Source organism: Meriones unguiculatus, chromosome 3 (assembly GCF_030254825.1).
Source record: "Meriones unguiculatus strain TT.TT164.6M chromosome 3, Bangor_MerUng_6.1, whole genome shotgun sequence".
NCBI lineage: Eukaryota > Metazoa > Chordata > Mammalia > Rodentia > Muridae > Meriones > Meriones unguiculatus.
This window is the reverse complement of record NC_083351.1, coordinates 26,187,449-26,212,757: the sequence shown is the minus strand read 5'-3', so window position 1 is coordinate 26,212,757 and position 25,309 is coordinate 26,187,449. Positions and strand designations below refer to the sequence as shown.

At 46.5% G+C, this 25,309-nt stretch overlaps 1 protein-coding gene across 1 annotated transcript in view; it reads left to right on the top strand.

Moving 5' to 3' along the window:
• Positions 1-16,073: 16,073 nt before the first annotated feature.
• The window catches only part of Gnl2 (G protein nucleolar 2), a 24,092-nt gene continuing 14,856 nt past the window's right edge, over positions 16,074-25,309 (top strand). The window contains exons 1-4 of the mRNA XM_021627021.2: positions 16,074-16,267; positions 19,991-20,075; positions 20,996-21,090; positions 22,996-23,135. Coding sequence (XP_021482696.1) covers positions 16,204-16,267; positions 19,991-20,075; positions 20,996-21,090; positions 22,996-23,135 — 384 coding nt within the window. The 5' untranslated portion in view covers positions 16,074-16,203. The remainder of the gene's footprint in view (positions 16,268-19,990; positions 20,076-20,995; positions 21,091-22,995; positions 23,136-25,309) is intronic.

Below are 25,309 nucleotides of genomic sequence, written 5' to 3'. Positions count from 1 at the left end.
CCTCTGGCAGGAGGAAAACTTAAGGGAAACCTGGTGAGTGGTCACTAGGTTCTCTGCATGTTTTTAAAAAAAGATTTAAAAACGCTTCTATGATTGCACGCATGCCTGTGTGACTTTATGTGCACCACATGAATGCAGGTCCTCCCAGAAGCCACATTACAGGAGGTTACGGCCTGCGAGGTTGGAGATGGGAACCGAACCCAGATCCCCAGCAAAAGCAGCAGGTGCTGTTAATCACTGGGTCATCTCTCCAGCCCCATCTGCCTTCCTGTCAATCATAGTGTGGTCTGTGGGCCAGCTGTGACCTTTTTGGCAAGCAGCTTGTTGGGAATGAGACTTAGGTGCCATCCCAGACCTAGTGTGCTACAGCATGAGCCTGAGCCAGGCTCCAGGTGGTGGGCATACATGCCCTATCAAGAAGTACTCCCACCATTCCTCCGAAGAAGTCCAGGCCAGCCCTGTGAAAGGACTTCCATCTGGGAGGTCGGGGTCTGTGTACCAAGAGGGGAGGGAGAGAGCAGGCTCTGTGACCATTGTCAGAATGTCCACTGTCAGACCACTGGGAACTGTCCCCGCCTCAGGTGCAGCAGTGGCTGGAATGACTTTGTGTGACATTCTGGCATCTGCTGGCATCTGTGCAGGCCAGGCTCTGGACTAGGTGGTTGTTTTCCACAGAGAGCCAGACTCAGCCTGCTCTCACAAAGCTTAGAGCATGATGGGAGAGGCAGATGTTCATCAAATGAAGGTGCAAGCAAGAGCCCAAGTGCAAACACAGGGCGCCAAGGACAGGCAGATTCTGGTATATATGTGGAGCTTGTGAAAGCGAGTGAAAGAAAGAAAGAAAAAAAGTGAACAAAAAGCAAAGACTTTATCCCAGAGTGGCTTCTCAGAACGGGGGGAATTGAGATCACCTCTGAACAATTTGTAGAAGGATTTAAGATAAATATTAATGTCTTGGGCCAGCAAGAGGGCTCAACCAATGAAGGTGCTTGCCACCAAGTCAGATGACGTGCTTGGGATCTGAGACCCAGAAGGCAGAAGGAGAGAAGTGACTATCTTGAAAGTTGTCCTCTGATCTCCATGTGTATGTGGAGACATGGACACACACACAATGAGTAAATAAATAACGTCTTTGTGGGGAGGGGCTGAGACAGGGTTTCCCTGTGTAGCCTTGGCTGTCCTGGACTCACTTTGTAGACCAGGCTGGCCTCAAACTCACAGATATCTGCCTGCCTCTGCCTCCCAAGTGCTGGGATTACAAGTGTGTGCCACTGCGGCCAGCGTCAAATTATGTTAATTTTTAAAATGACATTTTTTGAGGGTTAAGGTCTGTTAGAATAAGGAAGACAGAAAAAAGATTTAGTTATGAAGATAGCAACCTGGTGCTGCAGGTCAATAGTAGATCACTTAATTAAAAGTAATTCTTAGAACCACAAAAAACAAAACAAAACAAAACAAAAAAGACAAGTAAACAAGTCTAAGCAGAATCCGTCGTGGTGCTCACACTTATAATGCTAAGACCACAAAAGTAATTCTTAGAACCACAAAAAAAAAAAAAAAAAAAAAAAAAAAAAAGACAAGTAAACAAGTCTAAGCAGAATTCGTCGTGGTGCTCACACTTATAATCCTAGCCCTTGGGAGTCAGAGGCAGGAGGACAGAGTTCATCCTCAACAACATGGTGAGAATGAGGCCAGGTTGAGCTACATGAGAGCTTGTCTCAAAAAGCCAACCAACCAACCAACCAAACAACCAACCAACCAGCCAAACATACACAAAGCAAGCTAGGGGCTGGGGTGATGAGTTCAACAGTTAAAAATGCATGCTGCTCTATTAGAGAACCTGAGTCTGGGTCCTAGTACCTAAGTCTTGTGGCCCACAACTGCATGTAACTCCCTCTCTAGGGGCAGCCAACACACTTTTCCAACCACTTCAGGCACATAAATACATGTACACACACACACACACACACACAAATAAATAAATATTTTTGTTGTTGTTTTCAAGATAGGGTTTCTCTGAATAGCCTTGACTGTCCTAGAACTCACTCTGTAGACCAGGCTGGCCTCCAATTCACAGAGATCTGCCTGTCTCTGCCTTCTGAGTGCTGGGATTAAAGATGTGCCACCATCCATAGTCTTTTAAAAAAAAAAGTGGACAAGACTAGAACATACTTAAAATCTGTAAGAGTCCAGGGACGGGAAGGGAATGATTGAATATACAGAGAAAGGAGGGAATGGGTAATAGGTTTGGGAGAGACATATGATCTTCTAGGACTGGGAGGGGAGGGGCAGGAATGGGGAAGCTTGCAAACAAGGAAGTTGGGACTCATATCTGTGCCCCTGCTACCCCAAAGGTCTCATTTCACCAAGACCTGCCATCCCTTACTGCTAGTTGAGACTGGGAGACTGTGTTGGCATGGCTGGTCCCAGGCTGTCCATAGCAAGCTATAGCTTTTCCCTTCGCCGTGTCTTGCCTCCCTTTCCCTGTCTTGGCAGCCTTTCTGTACTGGTCAGTTTTTCTTAGATGTTTTTGTCTCAGTGTTTCTCTCAACTGTCTCCTTAGGTCCTTTTTGTTGTTGTTACCCTGACTTTCTGTGCTCCTGTCCTAGTCTCTGACTCAGTTTCCCTTGGTCTAGTTCTCTTCTAGATCAATCCTCAGTCTTTGTGTGTCTTGGCTGATTGATCCAATCTCCCAGATCCTTAGTTGGTTCCAAGTGTGGCCATTAGCCTGCAATCGTAGTCTCACCCTGAGAACTTGCTAAAAACACAGAATCTCAGACCGTATGTAGATACAAAGAACTTAGATCTGCATTATAACAAGACAGCCTGGAGAATTCAAGCTCATATGCTACACTGACATAAGCTCTCATCTAAAACCACATCTGAACAAAACTCAGGATAAGAGGGAAAGGGGTCTCCTGAGTGCCTGTATCACCCTGGTGATGCTACGGGGGTGGCTCAGTTTATCGTTTCCTCCACACACACACACCCATCCTAGAAGCTGCCCCTGGAATCTGAGCAGCTCAGGGAAGGAGTCTGTGGCTCCAGGAAGTCCTGAGTGTGCAGATGCTTCCACATCTGCAGGATGACTGGTCAGGGGACATTCTCATCCTAGTACCTCGTGGACTTCTGGATGCGACCCTAACATATTGTGAATATAATGAGCCCTGGGCCTGTCCTTGTCTGTTTCTAAGCTGGGTGATGTAGGTTAAAAAGTGAGGAATGGTCATCTGCTCACAGCCCTAAAACATCCCCCTGAGGCTGGTACCCTAGGGATGGTTCTAAAATGGTTCTTGGTGCTTTGGAGGACGGGCAAGTTCTGGAGGGGGCCATCTCTCTTGTGTCAAGATTCCTCTCCCTGCTCCAGGTTTAGATGGTGAAAGCACATAGTTCTCTGTGTTTATTTGCTCGAATGGTTTAGAAAGTTAGCTCTCTTCTCTATGGGGTCATGCACTTACCCAGACCAACACATTTCTGGCCATCTTTCCCACCTCCAGCTCTGCTGTTTCCCATCCCATTGTTTGGGTGATGTGTTTTCTGGAGTTTTCAAAGGGGATTTCCCCCCTCTTCTCTGTTTGTTTGGTTTGGTTTAAGAGAACTGGGAGAGAATTCAGGGCCAGGGCCAGCTCTAAAGACCTGCTCCATGTCTCCAACACAGGGCCAGGTCCCCAGGTACTGGCTTTTTGCCTCAGATACCTCCAGCTATGAGTCTGATGCACGGTGGGAACTTTCGTGGTGGTAGGGAAGGGGGAAACAGGCTTCGAGAACAGGTTCTATCTGGCAAGACTAAATGGATTCATTGGAAAGGGTAGGAGCGTGGTGTGTGCCACAGGTAGAAATGATCAAGAACAAAAGCCTTATTCTAAGAGGGAGGAAGAGGAGATCTGAAGGTTGAGGGCCTTGGGGGATGACAGGCTACAAGGGGACCAGGGCTGGGTGCACCTGCTTTGGTGTGCTGTACCTCCCTGCTCTCCCCGAGAAAGAACCAAGAGAGGGAAGAATAAACCTTGGGAAGGGGGTGTCATGGAACCCCTCAACCGGCTCTGTCTGGAATGAGTTGGCATGGGTGGGTGTGGGAGAACTAACACTGTGAGTCCCTCCCTACCTCCAGCAGGCATTGCCTACCAGGTTGGTGCCTGCTGATAAGGGACTCCGGCCTGCGGCTGGAGAAGGTAGCTTGGGTTAATGCCCCAGAGCCTTCCAGAACTTAAGTAGGAAATTGCGAAACAGGGCTGCGTTTTGAAAGAGAAAGTATGTGAAAAATGGTTCCTCCCTCGCCTGCCCTCCCCGGGGCTTGGTGCAGGGAGGTGGGTGAGATGGATTCCTGGCTGGGCCCACTCCTGTGTGGGAAAGGGAGCACGGGCCAGCTCCCAGCAAGCTGCCAGCCTTTGATTATTGATTATTGATGGTGTGGAGCATTTTCTCCCTCTGTTGAACCTGGCCCGTGGACAAAGCCAGCTGCTTCATCAAGCTGAGTTTTGTGCCCTCAGAGGGATGGATTCTAGGGGCTCCCTCTCCAACCTCATATGGACCGTGGCTGTTGACTGACTATTTGGAATGCCTTCAGGTTGAGCCAGGCCTATCCATAAAATGGGAAGCATTTGGCAGTTCCATTGCCTCTGGCTCCCAGTCTTGGCCCTGGCCTGGCTGTCTTCTTCAAGGAGCTGGGTGGGCCTCCTGCCAGGACGCTTCCCTGGGAAACATCGAAGTGAGTTAAAGTCAACAATGAGTTCATCTCCAAAAAGAAAAAGCCAGCAGCCCCAGGGCATGGAGACAGGAGGAGGACGACCAGAGACTGGGCACAGAAGAGAGGATAGGTAATGCTGGCATAGCCACGCCAGATCCAAGTCTGGCAAGGGACGCGGTGGCTCAAGGCAGGGGCACTTTCTGACACTGGCCCTGGAAGGCAGACTTGGCAAAAGTGGTGATGACAAGGGTGTCAAATCCCCAGAGAGCAGCAAAGTATTATTTTAAGGATTGGGGGCTGAGGCAAGGCAGAGGGAAAGGAGGAGGCTGGAGTGAGGGACAGTGAGTTGCGGCCCAGCAGTCCTCAGGCCTGCCTGAAGGATGGGGTGTGCACCAGGATAGACATTTGGGCAGGGGACGGTGTTGTGCTGCCGGCTCATCTTGAGTGTTGGAACAGGGATAATGTGGTAAAGGCCAAGGGCAGAGCAGTCTCCTGATGGTTACAAAACCGGGTGTTTGTGCACTTGTCAGGTAGGTGTGCGTAGATGTATGTGCACTGGTGTATGTTTAAGCATGGAGAGGGGCCGCAGAACAACCTTCGTGCCCTTCCTCAGGAGCTGTCCACCTTGTTTTTACAGATAGTTTCTTTCTGGCCTGGAGCTCAGTCCGTAGGGTTAGGCAGGCTAACCCGAAAGCTCCGAGATCTGCCTGTCTCAGCCTCCCCAGGTCTGGAATTACAAGTTCATGCCTCCATGCCCAGATTTCTAGAGTGGGTTCTAGTGACCAAACTCCGGTCCTCATCCTTGCAAGGTAAACTTTTTACTGACCCAGCTATCTCCCCAGCCCAGGACCTGACATTTGAGTCTGAATAACTCTCCTTACTAGATTCGTCTCTGAAGGCCCTACACAAGGATTAGGGTTCCTGACTGTGCCAGGGCCCACATCTGACTGCTCTTCCTGAAGGGCACTGGACTGGTTCACTGTAGCACTCAGAAGTCCCAAGCAGGGACACTGGAACCAGGTAAAGATGGAGCCATTCTTTCTGGGTACTGGAGTGGGATCCCAGCTCACTCCACCAGCTCCAGAGCTGTGTTCCTAGTAGAGGAGAGTGTCCATGCCTCCCTCCTGATAAAAGCTGCTTGTGCCAGGTTGAAATACACATAGCAAATCTAGCTCAGACCTCTGCTATGCCCCCGAGGCTCAGAGACTCTGGCAACGACTGCCTTGAATATACACTTGGCCTCTCTCCCAAGGGCAGGATCGTTGCCGATAGACTGTGCTTGATTTCTCTCCTGCCCTCACATTCATTCTCCCAAGATATTTTATTGTACGAGGTATTTGCCTACCACGCATATTTACAATTCTTTCCTTGCCACCAAACCAACAAAGTGTCCACAGACATTGAGTCTCCATTTCTCACAAACACATTCTCGCTGATTCCCATGGCTTACCCTTCTCCTGTTTCCACCATTTCTTTTTCGTTTTTCAAATGTGCCTTATCCTCTGATCCTTCTGAGCCCTCTCCAGGCTGGCTGAGTTGGGCTCCTCTGCTCTTCTATCCTGGGCACAGACAGAAGGCTTTGTTCTGCCTTATGATTTTTTTTTTTAACATGCGCTTGAAAGTTCTTCGGGGTACTATGGTCATGACTTACCTTGTCGATATGTCTCCTGGATATTTGACCAATGACATCTGTTATCACGGCCTAGATAGTGGATGAATGGAAAAAAGAGAATTAATGCTAAAGTTCCGTTTGATTTTTTTCTTATGTACATAGTGTCTATGGGTATGCACACATAGAATGTGGAGGTCAACCTTGGATGTCACTCCTCGGGGACCATCCACTTGTTTTTAGAGACATGGTCTCTCGTTGGCTTGGCACTTGCTAGTTAAGCTCGGCTGGCTGGCTGGTGAGCCCCCAGGTACTCACCTGTCCCAGCATTCCCAGCGCTGGGGCTAGGAGCATGTGCCACCACACCCAGATTGTTTGTGTGGGTTCTGGGGATTGAACTCTGGTCCTTGTGCTTGCAAGGCAAGTGCTTTATTGACTGAGCTGCCTCTCTGCGACAGAATGGTTTGTTTGTTTATTTGTTTGGAGATGATAATTGCTGATGGCTCTGACTCTTTTTCCCTTCTAGGAGTAAAGTGGGGAAGGAAGGCGGAGTCAGTATTGAGGTTCATTGCAACCCTAGGCCTAAAGCAACCTGACCTTCCATCTCTCTGTCTTTGGCCAGTACTAGTTCTGACAAGGCAGGAGTAAAAGACCCCAGCTTTCCAGGGGTACTGCCTGCTGCTCCCAATCTCCAGCTTTATTATCTCACGTGCCCAGTACAAAGGGACTGTACTGGTTACGGTTTTTGTTTGTTTGTCAACTTGACTGACAGAAGCTAGAATTATCCAGGAACAGGAACTTCCATAGAGAAAATGTCTCCATCAGACTGGTCCACGGGCAGGCCTGCATGAGCCTTGGTTAATGACTGATATGGGGGAAGGGTCCAGTCCACTGTGGGTGATGCCATCCCTGGGCAGGTGGTCTTAGGGTGTATAAGAAAGTAAGCTAAACAAGCCATGGAGACCGAGGCAGTAAGCAACATTCCTCTGTAGCTTTTGCTTCAGTTCCTGCCTCCGGGTTCCTACACACACACACAGGAAAGACCCTGTTTGGCTTCCAGACAGCCTCTGAACCTGTGCAGAGAGCCCTCTGCTGGCCCACAGAAGCATCAGCTACACTCACTTGTTCAGGGGGTGCCTGGTTTGAATTTAGAGCGCCTGCAGTGGGGGGGAGGGGACAGGGGTCTGGGCCTGGGTCTGGGGAGGTGTTCCGTATTGGAATGGGGAGCGCCCTCAGAGAACAATGGCGGTGCGTCATCTGTCTTTTACATGCCTAGTCAACTCAGGGAACACACACCAGTGTCCTCGGACAGGGATGTGGGCAAGGGAGCTTGTAAAGGGCCAGGGAGTAAAAGTATTTTTAGGCTCTGTAGACCATATGTTGTCTGTTGCAGTAAAGCCTCTCTCCCTTGTAGTGCAAAGCAGCCAAAGGCCATATGTAAACAAATGGTGTGGCTGTGTTCCAGTAAAACTTTATTTATGAACCCTGAAATTTGAATTTCATATCACTTTCATGCGTCATAAAACATTATTCTTATTTTGACTTTTTCGACCATTTAAGAAACTAAAACCCATTCTTAGCTTGAGGGCCACATACAAACAGGCGGCGGGTGGGATTTGGCCAGTGGGTGGTGAGTCTGCTTGTCCCTGTGCTGGGAAATAAGCTAACAGATTTGGTTCATGTTTTTCAGCATGGGCACTGGTGGTGTGGGCGGGGAGAATCTTGGTGGAAATCCGAGTACCGGGTCCTTGACAAAGATGAGAGGCATCCTAGGATCACAGACAAAGCTCAGTCCTTCAAACCTGTTAAAAGTAACTAGAGAGTTCATCAACCTGTTTCGTAGGATGTGTTAGAAGGATAGTTGTTTGTTTGTTTGTTTGTTTGTTTGGGTTTTTAAATTTTATTTGTTTGTTCGTTTTCCAGAGACGAAAAAGTGATCATTTTCTAACCAGGGCTCTTAAAAGTTACACGTGGGGCAGGTGTGGTGGCACACAACTTTAGTCTCAGCACTCAGGAGTTAGAGGCAGGCAGATCTCTATGAGTTCAAGGCCAGCCTGGTCTACATAGGAGTTCTAGGGCAGCAAGAGTTATATAGTGAGTCCTGTCAAGAACAAAAGGATCATACAAGGGCTGGGGGATGCTCGGAGGTATAGAGCCTTCATTGCAATGGTGAGGTCACAGTTTAGATCCCCAGCACCCACTAAAAGCCAGGCAGGCATGGTAGCCTGTCTGTAATCCAGCATTCATCTCTTGAACAAGCTGGCTAGCTTCATCATTTTGTTGGGCTCCAGGTTCAGTTGAGAGACCCTGACTCAAAATGTAAGACAAATAATGAATGGGAAAAAAATGACATAAAAGGCGGACAAGACTTTCTCCTAAAGTGTGGAGAGGGTTTTTTCGTTTGTTTGTTTTAAATTGTAGATGTAAAGGAGAAAACAGGCAAAAGGAAGAGTCCAGACTGAACATGGCTGGCAGACCAAACCAGACCATGAGAAGAGAGAGGGGAGGGAGAACAAGCGAAGTGGCCCAGGCCAAGAGGCCAGAGACCTGATGTAGCCAAAATGATTGAGTTATAGAGGGGTCAGGCTGGGGCCAGGGAAAGGGAAACCCAGCCCCTGGAAGGAAGAGGTTTAGGGAAAGGGGTGGGGTGAGAAGTTCTGGGAGGAGCCACAGGCCCTAAGTAAGATTGGAAGAGCTGTCTTTGATGTGTTAATTGGCGCCCCAGTTAGCCATCTGTCTCAGATTTCTGAGACCTAACGGATAATGCTCACCACCATGCACTTTTGAATGTGTGCACAAGGACAGACCCCTACAAGCACAGACCCCTTCATCCTGCCCCATTCCCACACCAGCACATACATGGAAATAAACGAAAACCTACACAAATAAGGACTGGACCACTATTTCATTGGCTGCTTGAGAAGTTATTCACCTTAACTTTTCTTCTACATAACGGCATAACTCTGTACTTTGCAGTTAATGGTTTGCCTCCAGTTTAGACCAAAACAGACATGGGAGCAAGAAGGATGGAGGAGGCCATGGAAAATCTCTGTACCTTCTTGAGGAGAAGCTGTGCTAAGGGTTAGACTGTACGTCTGTGGGGGTTCCCCAGGGACACAATGGTTTTAAGAACGGATTTCTCAGACTCGTCATTGTCACAGTATTTTTCTAGAAACAAGTCAAGGGGCCTGCTGAAAATTTTTTAAAAAGTGTTTTCCTAGGGAAAAAGGGGGAGGTAGGCAGAGGAGGAGAAGAATTACACGAAGATTTAGTCTAACAGCTTAAAAATCAAAAGGATCACTGGGCAGATAGATATCAAATATAATAAGAAACACACGGATCTTGCAGAGATGGCTTAATATGGGCCTCCAGATTCCTTGGAGCTTAACAGTTGTCTGCAATTTGGAACTGGATCTCCAATTCCCACGTCACTGAGCATCCTAGATGTACTTCTGAGGATGCAGCCAGCAACTTGGGGTTATCTAAACCAGGCTGAAAATGAAAGGCTGTTAACAGCATCCCAAAAAGCCGCTCCTCCAATTGTTCTCAAACAGCTAGGGACTGCAGGGACCCAGCAATAGCAAGGAGCAAAAGGTCTGTTTGTTAGTCCAAAGCTTAAGGTAGGGACTTTTTCGAAGAACGTTTGTTATTTTGCAATTTTTTTAAAGTTAATTCTTTGTGACTTTCACATCACACACCCCAAATCCCACTCATTTCCCAGTCCTTCTACCCCAGTAGCCCCCCCGAAAAGAAAGTAAAAAAAAAGAATAAATAAATAAACAAATAAACAAATAAACCACCTCCCCATGGAAGCTGCGGTATGTCACAGTTTATCACATAGTACACCGTTTTGCCCAAACAGCTTTACTGGCAGATGCTACACTATCGGGATCCTCACCAGGGCTCCTCTCGGAGTCCTGATGCCCTGAGTCACGGAGATCCTGCGTCTTTATTCCTGCAAGACCGGCCTGTTGAGGGGCTCCAGCAGCTCATAGGTGGGATAGATGTTGGGGTGGGCCAGCTCAAAGCCCTGTATCTGGGTCTGGGTGGTAGCTAAATTGGTCAGCCCGCCAGCTCTTCCGCACCCACGCCACCAGATATTTCCCTCCCTGCCCCGGTGAGAGGCAGCAGGCAGCGCCAGCTCAGCACTGCCCTTGGCCATCAGCATGGTCTCAGGAGGCGGCTCACACCACAGACGTCTGCGTGGCCTCCAAAGGCCGGGACATCGCTATGGCCTCTCACTCTGGGCTGTTCCTCGCTGCTGTTCCCTCTCCACCTCCACCCCTCTTCAGACTGCACAAACTTCTCCCCTTCTCTTTCTCTCCCATCCCTCCACTTCACACTTGCTCATCGCTCATCGTAGTGGTGCTCAGATGAAGACCTTACCCTGAAATTTGAGCAATGGTACCAATTGAGGAGTCTCTCCACTACTTGGCACAGGGAGCCAGTCTGCCAGCTTGCGGTGTTGGTATCTAAACACTCCCTGGGTATTCTAAATTGAAAATGGAGGTTTGGGGCTGGAGAGGTGGCTCAGCACTTGGATAAGAACACTTGGTGCTCCGGCAGAGGACTGGGCATTGGTTTCCGGCAGCCACACCAGGCAGGTCTCAACCATCTGTAACTGTAGTTCCGGAGGATCTGATGCTCTCTTCCGTTCCCCGTGGGCACTGCATGCACATGATAGCAATGCAGCTAGACGCTTGCACACAAAAATAAAATAAATAAATTCCTTTTTAAAAAAAAGAGAAAGAAGCTAGGTGGGGTGATGCACGCCTTTAATCCCAACACTTTGGAGGCAGAGACAGGTGGATCTCTGTGAGTTCAAGGCCAGCCTGGTCTACAAAGTAGGTTCCAGGACAGCCAAGGCTACACAGAGAAACCCTGCCTCGAAAACACAAAACAAGCTTTCGAAAGGTGGCTTTCACGTCTGTGGATGACACCCCCGGAATAATAGTTACATTGCCTTTGCTATTCCTGGTAAAACCAATAAAGTCTGAACCCTAACGAAAAAAAAGAGAAAGAAAACACAAAACACAAGAAAAAAAAACAACAAAAAGAAAAAGAAACAAATAGAGGATGATTTGACCAGTGAACCCCTAATTTAACACAACCTGTCCTTGTATTTTTAACTGTTCAGATTGTTTACATGGAATTTTGTTTGATTGTTTTCTACAGATGGAACAAAGCCACAAACCCCTGAAACTGTATGAAGAATCCTTCTCTGTTTAGCACCTCCAGCTTTGGCACTTGGACTGTTTTACATGGAGTGACAGTCACTCCAAGGTTCAGCTCTTTTTTTTTTTTTTTCTTTTTTTAGCAGAGTTTTATGTATGCCAGACTGGCCTCAAATTGAATATGCAGCTAAGAATGACCCTGATTCTCCTGTCTCCACTTCCTGAGTGGGAGATCACAGGCAAATAGTACCTTGCCAGGTTTTGTGTAGTGCTGGGAGTGGAACCTGGGGCTTTGCACGTGCTGAGCAAACCCTCTACTGCCTGAGCTGTGTCTCCAGTTCTCTTTTAAGATAAGGTCCCTATGTAGCTCAGGCTGGCTACGAGTTCAAAGCAATCTTCTTGCTTCAGCCTTCTAGGAGTGTGCCTGTGGACTAGGTCCTCCTGGGGTACAACTTCTGCCCCAGCAGATGGGAATCAGCTGTCAGAGAGGGTCCTAAAGAGAACAAGTGAGGAGTCTCTGGCAGTTCAACTGGGAAGCATAAGCCAACAAGCTGGCACCAATTAAGAGCTAATGGCCTTATAATGGAACGTTGCCAAAGGAGAAGGACCCTGGGCTGCAGCATAAATACAGACACTTGGGGAAGAGCCAAGACATATTTTCAGAAAGCAAGGGAGCCCACTCCGGCCTTCTCCACCTTGGCTCTGCGGGAGCAAATGAGAGGATGCAAGATTGGTGGAAAGGAAACCAGGTCTTTCTGGGCTGGCTTCTGGTCAGGTCATCAGGGAGCCCCGGGGTAACTTTTCGGGAACAGTTTGCTTGTCAGATCTAAAACTTCTGTGCAGGGGCTGGGGATGTGAGTGCGCTGGCTGAGCGCTTGGCTGGCAGCACAAAGTCCCGGGTTTGATCCCCAGGGCTGCATACACTGGATGTGGTATGTAGTACATTTCTGATCCCAGAGCTTGGGAGCAGGAGAATCAGAAGTTCCAGGTAATCCTAAGCTACTTGCCAAGTGTGAGGCCAGCCTGGACTATATGAGATCAGTATCAACAAAACAATAACAACAGAAGGACTAAAACTTCTCTGTATACAAGAATCACGAGGAAGCTGGGAGTATAGCTCAGTAGAATGTTCACTGAGTGTGGATGAAACCTTACGTTCAGTCCCCAGTACCGCTAAAGCAATTATTGGGATAATTAGGGCCTGAGCACATAGATCAGTGGTAGAGCACCTGCCTAGCATGCAGATGATCCTACTTTGACCCTAGTGTTGGAGGGGGAAAAAATCAGCCAAAGGTACACTATTCTACATTTGAGCCCCTATCTTCAACCAGGTAGAGCTGGGAAGCTCTGGGGAGAGGCTGGGGGTGGGGGGCTGCATTTTTAACCCATTTGGATGCTGATGGTCCTTGGACCACACTGAAAAAAAAAAGTTCTTCTTTAGAAGCAACTGATGTTTACTGACCTGACACCAATGACAAGATGAAAATGAGGTCAGGAGTCTCTGCTTCCTGTGAAAACATCAGTTCAGCATACTGCACTGGCTTGGCATTTCTAGCTGGTCTCTGAGGGACTCTCCCCATGCACACAGACCCATGGCTATGAGCAACAGGACTGCAGAAAATGAGGTGCTAATCCTGGGTCTGGAGAAAAGAGAGAGAGAGAGAGAGAGAGAGAGAGAGAGAGAGAGCGTTGTATTTGCACACTGTGAACTACATCGCGTACCGTAACCCATGGAATCACCTTGCAAGCTTTCAGGGTAGTTAAATCATTCCGTCTGTGGTGAAGCTGAGGAACTGTACCCCTGGAGGTGTCTTGCCTCCTCTGGTTGTCATGCATTAGGGGGGAAAATAAGTGAAGAGACAGTCACTACATTATATCTGTGGGAAGTAGGGTATACAGAATGAATGGGGAACTTGTGCTTAACTCGCCTCCATCAGGCTCCTCAGCTGCTGGTAGAACCCAGTGAGGGTGGCCGTTAGGCTCGGAAAATACTGTTTGAAGGGTTGATAGGTCAGACTGTAAACGTAGATGGGGGAATTTGTACAGTCAACCTAAGCAGGGTAGGAGAGTAGGAGAGAAACAACCCACCATATCATCTGGGAAAATAAAACTCTTTGGCAAGACTTCACAACAGCCTGATTCAAAAGTTCATAATGAAATTATGCTTCTGATCAAAGCCTGCATGAGCTCATGAGCTGATTTTTGCCATTCGTGTTTATTCTGGTTTGCACCAAGTTGAGGCATCAGAAACGCATTAATCTAATCTTCTCTTTGGGAGGAGGCTCTTGTACCCTCATTTGGGGATCAAAGGGACAGAGTATGGCAGGAGGGACGATCTTCAGCCCCTCACTGAATGTGCACTTTTCTTTGATTGGTTCTCAGAGTCCCCTTAGGCACATGGCAGGAGCAGGGTCTTCCTAGCAGACCTGAGGCTCCTTACACTTGCCCTTGAGGCAAGAAAAGCAAAGTTTAAGAAGGGGAAGGGACTCACATCTCCTCTGGGACATGGTCTGCTTTTGCTCTAGAAGGAACATTGTGGGGGTTTGTTTGTTTTAGACTCAGAGAAGCGTTCAACCGTGCCTCTGTCAACCGGAACACTGTACAACAGGTTCTCACTGTACAACAGGTTTTCACAAAGCAAACCCAAACCCGGGGATCCACACTTCTCAAGGGTCACACTCACCTAACCAGCACTTTTCTGGTCCTTCTTGAGGGCACACAGATAGGCACTTCCAGATAAATCGAAGTCCCCAAACAGGTGGAAGGCTCTTGGTTGAAAGCTTGGAAACAGTAATCACTGGATCTCATAGAGCTCCCTCATCTTTAGACAAGAGACGTTTTTCTCCTTCCTTTCTTACTCATTCAAGAAAGATTTAGTGATGCCTTATTTTATGCCAGGTGTTTGTTAAAAGTGTTTTTAAGCCCAGGGACCATTACATGCTTGACAGCACCATTGTCACCCTTTAGCTCTTTTTGTCTCAAAGGCCTGTGGTGGTGCCCCACCGCCAGGCTGGTCACAGCGCTCTTTGAGGCAGAGGCAGCGCTCTGAGTTCAAGGCCACCTTGGTCTACAGAGTGAGTTCAACCACAGCTACACAGAGAGCCCAACCCTGTCTCAACAAACAAACAAATAAAAAGATAATGTCTTATTCTATAGCTTGTCACATACCTCCCTAGACTAGCCTTGAACTCAGGGCAGGCAATTGTTCTGCGTCAGCCTCTCAAATGCTGAGGTTACAGGCTCATGCCACCACACTCGGCTTTGTTTTAAGTTCCGAGGACATGAAAGTGAATAAACGTGCCAGACTTCCACTTTCCTGAAGCTTATGGCCTAGATTTGGGAAAACAGCCAATTACTCTCGTTAGATTTCAGCTTGGTGGTATGTGCAGTGAAGTACGATGGAACAGAATAATAAGAAGTGGTTGATTTAAATCAATAAATCAGGAAAGACTTTTACCAATAGGATAAGTTCCCAGATAAACCAAGGGCATGTAGTTCAATTTGAAAACAAGCGAACAATGAAAGACATACTTTTTTTTTTTTTTTTTTTGCTAGGTGTGGCGGTGCATGCCTTTAATTCCAGCACTCAGGGAGGCAGAGGCAGGTGGATCTCTGTGAGTTTGAGGCCAGCCTGGTCTACAAAGCAAGCCCAGGACAGCCAAGGCTACAGAGAGAAGCCCTGTCTTGAAAAAAACAAAAAGAAAAAAAAATTATATAGGGTCTCTCTTTGAACTTGTGGCAATCTTCCTGCCTTACCCTCTCAAGCATATAATTTTTCCTTAGATTTTTAAAGGCTAACAATCCTTTAAACAATGTTTGGAATATAAGCTAGAAAGTATGTTTATTCATTTTTATTCTGAAATTCAGATTTCACCGTGTCCTGTATTTTTTCTTGATAATCTTCTTTCTCCTTCTCCTCTTTTTCTTTTTCTTCTGGAATTCAAAGCAAGCTTCCTTCCTCTGCCTCTCGAGCTCTGGTATTACAGGTGTGTGCCATCATGCTAATTTATTTGCTAGCGCCTGCAATCGAATGGATAGCTGATATTTGAGCAGGGAACCGATCAGAAGGAACTAGCTATTCAGATTCGGGGAAAGAGTGATTCAGACAGAACATTCAGTATAAATGTGAGAAGGAGGGACAAATGAGGTCAGCGGAAACGGAGCCAGATCACAAGTTTCGTAGGGATGGAAAGGAGTTTGAATCTGTCTCTCTTTATGATAAGCCATTAGAAGTTTGTTTGTTTGTTTGTTTAAGCTGGGGCTTGAACCCTGAGCCTGGTGAGTACTAGATGCGTGCTCTATACTCCAGTCTAAAATTTGAAGGAAGGGGATGGATGGATGACCTGTTCTGATATTTGCCTGCTGTTGCAGGGCCGCTTTTGGAAGGGTTCAGAGGGTAAATTCCGATCAGCTCGAGTATTGGTCGGAGAAGAGGCTTCTCTCTTTTGGGCGGGACTCAGTAGGAACCCAGGGCTGTCTTCTGATTGGGATGTTGCTACGGAGGGGACGCTTGGCGGTTGCTAGACCAGGAAGGGCGGAGGCGGAGCCGGGCCAGCCCTAAGCAAACTCCGAGCGTTCTCAGGAAGTCGCTCTGAGCCGCGCGTGGAGCGAGCGGAAGTGACGTCGCCCGTGTTCGGGGCCCAACGTGTTTCACGGAGGTCGCTTTCCCGGCTGGGAAGTTCTCCAGTGGTTTACCTGGCGTGTGGCAGAGCGGCGTCTGTACTGTCGGCAAGATGGTGAAGCCCAAATACAAAGGACGGAGCACCATCAACCGGTCGGCGGCCAGCACCAACCCGGGTACGGCGGGCCGGGCGGGACCAGGCCTCGGGAGCCCTTGGGGGGGGAAGGCCCGGCCTCTGCGGCGGGCCCCGGGTGTAGGCACCTGCTGTAAAGTTGGAGGACAAGTCAGGCCAGCCTCTGGCAGCCCTGCGACCTTTCAGGGTAGAGAAAGGCAAGCGAAAAGTGGACTAGGATCCTAGAGTCCCGGGTACACGCCTGTCTTCCCCGCTCTCGGAAAGCAGAGGCAGGAGGAGGATCGCGAGTTAGAGGCCACAGATTCTGAAGACAGGGTGGAGTAGGTTGACCCAGGGGCCTTTTGCCCTTGACCATAACAATTGTGCCACTTTAGCTTTGACCATGTACGTGATAAATGGTAGCATTGGCCCTTGGAATCAGACGATCATAGGCACCCCTACTGGTAAACATGATTTCAAGAGGTGTTTTTGAGATACAATAAATTCTCATCTACAGGGTGAACAAAATAGGCCTTAGAGGAGCCCCTCCCACTTGAATTCAGCTACTAAAACTGTTTCAATATGGTTTAGACCAGAGTTCAATTTCCAGCCCCCAGTTTAATCATCTCTCAACTACCTGTAAGTCTAGGCTCTGAGGGGAGTCTGATGCCTCTTGGCCTTCAAGGCATCTACCCTCATAGATACCTATAGTATTTTTTTTTTAATCCCTCAAGCATACCGTAGCAATGCTAAATGAGAATATGCACAAATTTAAAGTCGTTGCATTACTTTGCTACCTTTCATAACAGTATTTAGTCATATAGTACCATTCATTTGGAAAATACATTTAGGATTGGTTGGTAGTTTGATGTTTTTAAGCAGAGATTAAGTTTATTAACACTTTTAAAATACAGATGGAAGCCTTGGGGATTAGTAGAGATATTCAGGAAAAGAATACAGATCCGTGTGTGTGTGTGTGTGTGTGTGTGTACTTCTCAATAGAGAGTTCTAGTGACTTAGTTTTATTTCCGGTTTTCTCTTAAAATTTAGAGTAGGAAGGGCTTGAGAGATGGCTCAGGGGTTAAGAGTGCTGGCTGATCTTGCAGAGGACCTGATGTGATTCCCAGCACCCATGGTGCCGACCACCATCTGTAAGTCCAGTTCCAAGGGATCTGACACCCCCTTCCGCCCCCCAATGACACTCTGTGCATTTGTTATCACAGATATGTGGACAGGATACTCATACATAAAATAGAAATAGAATTATTAAAAATTTAGGACAAGAGAATGAAGTATGCGTTCACATAAAAGGTTTCTAGATACAGTGCTTCTAGACTCAGAAATTGTGGCTCTCCGTCCTGTAAGCCATAATTTGTGTGGAATTTAGCCTAACTTTTAGAAAGCATCATCACTGCTTAAAAGTTAAGGCCGCAAGTAGACAGGTGGTGGCCGCGCAGGCCTCTCATCCCAGTATCTGGGAGGCAGAGGCAGGCGGATCTCTGAGTTTGAAGCCAGCCTGGTCTACAGAGTGAGTTTCAGGACGCAGAGAAACCCTGTCCCAAAAAAGCAAAACAAAGCATACGAATAGTCTGTTTTAAAAAATATTTCTTACCTTAGGTATGAGTTTTGCCTACACACGTCTGTACACCTTGTTCATCTTTATTGACTATGAGCCACTTTGCGGTGCTGGGAACCAAACTCAGGTCCTGTGCAAGAATAGCGAGTTCCCTTAACTGCTGAACCATCTCTCTTAGACTCAGTGTGTCACCTCCGACTCCCTATGCCAAGGATGTCTTTTAACTGGTAATCCTCCTTTCTGGTGCTGGAATTCTAGGCTGTGTGTGCCACGGTGTGGCTGGTTCATGCAGTGCTAGGGGTCAAACCCAAGGGCATTGTGTGTGCCGGGCAAGCGTTCACCAGTTGAGCTTTGTGATTATTGTGGACATAGTAGCAGTTAGTCAAACTGTGATTGTGATTGAGGACTAAAGATGGTGCCTGGGCCTGGTGGTGCACACCTTTAATTTCAGCACTCAGAATGCAAAAGCAAGCAGATCTCTGTGAGTCCAAGGCTAGCTTGTTCTGTATAGTGAGTTCCAGGACAGTCAGAGTTACATTGTGAGACCCTGTCTTTAAAAACAAAAATCAAATGGCCAATACAATCAATTAATTTCTCCCAAAGTGGCACTCATACTTCTTGTCATCATAACCTCCCTCATATTTTTCACTTCCATATCCCTTTCTTTAGAGAAATAAAAACACCAGAATTCTAGAAAAATCTAAAGCTGAATGAGAGTTTTGATGTTTGATATTCCAAAGTCCCTTTTTATCACAGATACTTTCTTCATTCTGGGGCAAGGCAAGTTAAACGGGAAGAATAAGCTTCCCAGATGGCAGAGTCTTGAATTATGAAGTTGTCTAGATGAGTGTGCCTGCACGTTCTCTCAAGTTGTCTTGTGGGGCTGTTAATTTGCTGCTCTGAATGGTCCTTTAAGTCCTTATTTAAGGAGTCCGCAGTAGCATGTGGTGGTGCAAGCCTTTCATCCCAGCACTCCAGAGGCTGGATCTCTGAGTTTGAGGCCAGTCTTTTACAGAGTGAGTTCCAGGACAGCCAGGACTACACAGAGGAAACTTGGGTGTGTGTGTGTGTGTGTGTGTGTCTGGTAGTGCACTATTTTAATTCCTGTACTCAAGAGACAGAGGCGGGTGAGCTCTTTGAGTTTGAAGCCAGCTGAGGCTACATAGTGAGACCCTGTCTGAAATATCACAATCAAAAACACAGAAGATCTAGAGAGTGTGTGATAGCTCCAGGATGATTCTTTAAAGATTGACTCTGTATGTTTTTTTTTTTTCTCTCCTTTCTTCTTTCAGTTTTGCCAATTTTGCAACTTTTTTTGTTGTTCTTTTGTTTTGTTTTTTTGAGACAGGATTTCTTTGTGTAGCACTGACTGTCCTGGACTTGCTTTGTAGACCAGGCTGGCCTCGAACTCGCAGAGATTCCCCCTGCCTCTGCCTCCCCAAGTACTGGGATTACAGGCATGCTCCACCGCGCCCAGCTTTTGCAACTATTTTTTAAGATTAGAAAACTATTATTTTGTGTGTATTTATGTTTTGCCTGCATGTACATATGTATACCACTGAATGTGCTTGGTGCCTGCAGAAGCAAGAAAAGGACGTTAGATTCCTTGGAACTGGAGTTACAGTTGTCAGCTGTCACATGAGTATTGGGAACTGAACCCCAGTCCTGTAAGAACAGCCAGTGCTCTTAACAAGTGAGCTGTCTATCTCCCCAGCTCCTACTTTTTGAGGTTGTTTGTTTCTGGTTCTATTTTATGTATTTATTAAATGAGACCTACATTGGTGCACTTTTTAGTTGGGAGCACAGCCTGCTCGAATGCTTGTGTTAAAACTCTGGCAGATTAGCAGCCATATGACTCCAATGTGACCGCTCGCTGGGTCTCACTTTCTTAGCCTGTAGCATGGCATAACATATCTCCTCACATGACTGTTGTGTGGCTTGAGATGAAACTGGTAGTGGGGACAGTATGGTGCTGGTGCCAGAATAAGAACCGCTGATACTAGCATGGTGCTGTCATTCACTTTTTTTTTTTTTTTTTGGAAGTTTGTCATACCACATTCCCACAGTCATTTATTGGAACAGCTTATGGAGAGAATAGGCAATTCTTTGGTAAGGTTAGCTTGGATGGTTGAGTAAACAGTTTGGCACATTTCAGATAAGGACTGTACTTAACAATTGTTGGATGTCAAATGGTTTCTTGTCCATTTCTAGATCGAGTACAGGGAGCTGGAGGCCAAAACATGAGGGACCGGGCCACAATTCGGCGCCTGAATATGTACAGGCAGAAGGAGCGCAGGTGAGCATTGAGCATAGGCAGCCTTTCCTTCCTGGCCTGGATTTAAAACTGAGACCTCTTAAGCCTTTGTTCCCACCCCACTTTCTCCAAATAGGAGTGGGGTGTTTTCAAGTGCCATCTCCTAGGAGTGTTGCTATGGTAATACAGTCAGCGTTGTTAAAGACGTGGTGAAGCAGTGATTGTTTCCTGACACTTCCCGGCAAATGGCCATCCTGTTCCTCACACACTGATCTCCAGCAGTGTCGTGTCAAATCCTAGCTGAATACCCATCAGCCACAAGTACAAAGTGTAGAAGACTCCTTATGAAAACTGCCAGGAAGCTTGGCTTTTGGAGCCAGGCTTCAGATCACAGCGTTGTAGCACTAGGATACTCATCACAGCTCAGAGTTCTGCTGAGGCAGCCTCCACTCCAGAGACCTGCTGAGAGTGGCATTTTGCTAGCTGGTCTTAATTTGTTTAGTAATTAGATTCGTTCCTTCTAAAAGTTGTGTGTAAAACACAAACGTCAGTAACCTAACCTGCCTTAGTCGCCCACTTTGCAGTTTGTTTTAGAATTTTGAGTTCCAGGATAAATCACCCTCTACTTAAAATTCATTTAAACCAGCCTTTAAATAATTACCAAAAAACTCAAGTATGGGATTTTTTTTTTTAAGCAAACAAACAGTAAATGGATTTTTAAACATCAGCATTGTTACTCATCTAGCAGAAACCATTACGTGCTCTGTTGCAAGAGGTTAAACAGCTTTTGAGCAATCTGTTTCAAATATAGAAGGACTTTTTGTTTACTGAAGTCTGTATTTCATGATCATTTTAAATCCCCCCCAAAGTCCTTTTGATGGAAAGCATACTCTGTAAGCCAGACGGTGCTCTTGCTGTCTTTCTTCTGTCGTCAACCCAAATCTGTTATTTCCTCAATTTAGGAACAGTCGTGGCAAAGTGATTAAGCCATTGCAGTATCAGTCAACTGTGGCTTCTGGCACAGTGGCACGAGTCGAGCCGAATATAAAATGGTTTGGTAAGTATCCTCTTGTATCTCCACTCTATAAAATGTATGTTGAATGGAAAAGACTCAGAGGTCGAAATGTCCAAAAGAAGGTTTTGGTGAGTGAGGCTGCCACTGGTTATGAAAAGGGAATAAAGAGCCCCTGGATGGGAAAGGAGCTCAGTCTTAATTGCAAGGGAGCTCTCCTGACCACAGAAGCAGAGAGGACCTTCCTCATGAAAGCGTCTGGAGACCTCGGAGCTTTCATCTCTTCTCATTGCCTGAGGAGGTGGCTGTACAAGAAGTGGCTTGCAGGTGCTCTGGTCCCTCCCCCTTGCCTCAGGGTGGATGTCCTTCATTGGTCCTTGCAGTGAAGAGTTTCTCCAGTCATAGGGGGACTGGGTCTTCTTTGGGAACTCTGCTTTCCACTGTAATGTGTGGATAGTCATTGTTTGCCTGGCATCTGACCTCTGCTCGGTGCAGGTGGTCCTGGCCTGCCACTGTATTTAATGCCTTTTGATGGGCTGCCTGCTAAGAACTCAAACAGAAAGAGAATCAGAATTCTGTTCAAAGACAGACTCAGGGGAGCTCACGGGTAGACTGTATTTAATGCCTTTTGATGGGCTGCCTGCTAAGAACTAAAACAGAAAGAGAATCAGAATTCTCTTCAAAGACAGACTCGGGGGAGCTCACGGGTAGTGTAGTATGTACAGAGTGCTAGGGTCTATACCCCTCAGTGCAAAAGGAAATAAATGTTGATGTGTGTGTATGTCAGAGAAGACTATGGAGGGATTGTTTACAATGGAGCTGCGTCCTGCAACTCCAGGTCCAGAGTATCTGAATTTGGAATCAAGTTGTGTGGGTGGCTAGAAGCAAGTTATTAAGTCTTTGTCCCTTAATTTCCTGATCTCTAAAATGGGAATAAGAATGGTACCGTCTTAAGGTACGGTCTTGAGATGGTTGTGGTGGGGCACACCTATAATCCTAGCACTTGGGAGTTAGAGACAGGAGAATCAGAAGTTCAAGGCTGGACTACATGAAACTTTGTCTCAAAGGAAAAACACACAAAAGAAACAACAAAAGGGCCAGTGAGATAACTCAGTGATAAAGATGGTTACAAGCCAGACAACCTAAATTCTGTCTCTGGAAGTTCAAGGCTGGACTACATGAAACTTTGTCTCAAAGGAAAAACACACAAAAGAAACAACAAAAGGGCCAGTGAGATAACTCAGTGATAAAGATGGTTACAAGCCAGACAACCTAAATTCTGTCTCTAGTACGCACATGGTAGAAGGCAGAAAGGGGTTACCAACTCCTGCAGGTTGTCCTCTGATCTCCACGTAAGTACAATGGTGCCTTGTCATGAATAGGTAAAAAGAAATTGATGTGAAGTGCTTGCTCTACCTGGCAAGGAGTGAGTCCTTGACTCTGGTGTCTGTATCTGCTATGTTGACTTGATGCTTTCTTCAGCATCAGAGGCCTGGCATTCTCCATGTGCTATTGTCCTCTTGTTCATGTCCTGGATACCTTAGTAGTCCTTTAAAGCCCTCTTAGCTCTGAGTTTTGGGGTTCCCTCTCTGTGTGGGTGAAATGATCAGCTGTGATTGGCTCCAGGTTATTTTTGCCAGGACTGGCAGGAACTAAGACATTTGTCAACTCTTAGGTCCATTCAGTGATGTTTATTTTTTGGTTTCTTCCAGTCAGGAAGTTGGAAAACTGTTGAAATCCATTATGTGTGGATTGGTGGGAGAATTCCTAGTGTGTGAGTGCGAGAGAGGCACCCCCTCCCCCCCTTTTCCTAAGTTCCAAGGAGTGGGTGGATGTGCAGGCACTTGGGTGGTTGAGAGTGACCTAGCATCTTGTCTTCCCCTGTCATATGGTGAGTGCAGAAGGAAAACCAAGTTTATTAAATGGTAATGTTCTGTATCTGTGAAACAGGAAACACTCGTGTGATCAAGCAGGCATCATTACAAAAATTTCAAGAGGAAATGGAGAAAGTTATGAAGGATCCATATAAAGTTGTCATGAAACAAAGCAAGTTGCCGATGTCTCTTCTGCATGATCGAGTCCAGCCTCATGTAAGACACAGTGCCCTGCTGGAGCGGGAGTGTTTTGGACTAGCTCTGGGCAAATACTGCTTTACTTTGTCTTTCATGAGCAGCAGTTAGAGGTTTATGTGACTCGGGCTCTCTTCTTTGTCACTTTTGGGATGAATTGAGTTCTGCCCAGGAGGTACAGCACTGTGTGGATCCAAGCAAGGCTTTGCAGTGAGACCTGAATTTCTGTCTTCACCCATCCTCTCTGCTGTCCTTAGCTAGCTTTCTCCATGAACCTTGACTTCTGTGCCATAAAGAGAACCTGCCTCTTCTCATGTTCGGATACAGCTGAAGCACCTGTACGTGCCTGATCTAATAAATGTGTAGCACCCTGCCTAGTAAGGCTAAGGAGATGATAACTATTAGTATGTCATTTGTATGTGTGTGCACACGCATGTCTTCACATGTGCATGTGGAAGTCAGAGGGCAACCTTGGCTATCATTCTTCAAGCACTACCTACATACCTTTTTTTCTCTCTCTCTCTGCCTTTGTCTTTCTCTCTCTTTTGAGGCAGGTTCTCTCACTAGTCTGGAATTTACTAAGTAGGCCAGAATGGCTAGGGAGCCCCTGGCATTGTCAGTTATAGTTCTTTGTCTCTGGGGAGATGTACAGTGAAGGCTGAGATGGAAGGAGTCCTTCAGTGTTCTGTGGACTTGGAGCCTTCATCAGCTGCAGGAAAGGATATTATTGAGATTGTTGGTTGCTGGAATTGTATAGTCCATTAAAGGCTGAATCTGGCCAGAGTGGAAGGAGTTCACACGGAACAAAGAAGTGGCCTAATGTTTGCCTGCACGTTTTTAACTTGCATGGAATAATAATTCCCAGAAACACAGCCAGTGCACATGCTTCAGTGCCAGTCTGAGGAGGGGAGGAAAACATTGACATGCATACAAGGATTAAACAGTTCAAAGAAAAGTGTTTACTTACAGAACAAAAATCAAAAGCAAAGCTGCCTATTGCCTCAGGTTTTGTCAATTATGTTCTGTTTTATGATGGACTAGAAGAATGGCACCTATTAGTGGAGTGACTGTTTTCTTTCAGGGAACCATATGAGCGTAATTCATGAACCACAGACAAGTTGCTCATTTCCCTTGTTCTCTTTGTCTCTCCTCTCTAAAGCCATCTTCTAACCAACTATTGAATCCGTTTCTGGGAAGAACAGAAGTTCTATTGTGGATTTATTGCTTTGTTGCTTGTTCCGGTTGTTCGTTACTCAGATATGTGATGTGTTTAATGAAGAAACCTTCAGTTGCAGGAGTCAGCTAGTGTTTTCAGGCAGGAAAATTCTCAATAATTGGTGGGGTTTCTGCCTGGGCTTTGAAAACCCTTTCTATTTTAATCTGGTGGCTGTGGCATGGTATGGACTCTAGTTTTGAGATGGTGCTGCACAGGGGAGTCAAATCAGATATGCATTACCTTTTATACATTTAGTTCTGCGTGTTAAATGTATTTCTGTAACAATGTAGTAAAAATAGTTAACTAATTTTGCAAGTGTACTTTGTGTAGTATTATAGTAAACTTACAGGTTCAAAACCATGTGCATCATAGGTTATGAGATTTTCTTTAGGATTTGATTTTTAATTGTGTGTGTGTGTTTGTCATGTGTATTTGCATGTGAGTACAGAGTGCCCTTGAAGGCTAGAGGTAACAGATCCCCTGATATTGGAGTTAGAGGCAGCTGTGAGCCATGTGATGTGGATGCTGAAAACTGAACTCTGTAAGAGCAATGTGGGTTCTTAATTGCTGAGCCATCTCTCTAGCCCAGTTATGAGATTTCCAAGGATAAGTTCTGCTCATGCTTGGTTTTAAAAATTGAGAAATTGTCACTTGTCTCTACCTACCATCTCCTTGGCATTACAGATTCACACCACTGTAACTTTTTACATGGCTTTTGGGGATTAACCTGGGTCTCTACCCACTGAGGCCTCTCTGCAGCCCAGTCTTTATACAAACTCACTTCAGAGTCCATTGCCACAGAAAATGGTTTTCCTTGTGGATGTTCCCTTATTTAGAAGATAGCAAGGGGAAATAAGCTAAGAAGTCATTGAGTCCAAATAAATGATGGCCACTTAAAGACCTGAGGAAGTTGGAGGACCAGTGGACATTTGGAAGGCATGGGGCTGCTCCATCACTCCTGAGTTTCCTAGCTGGTGCT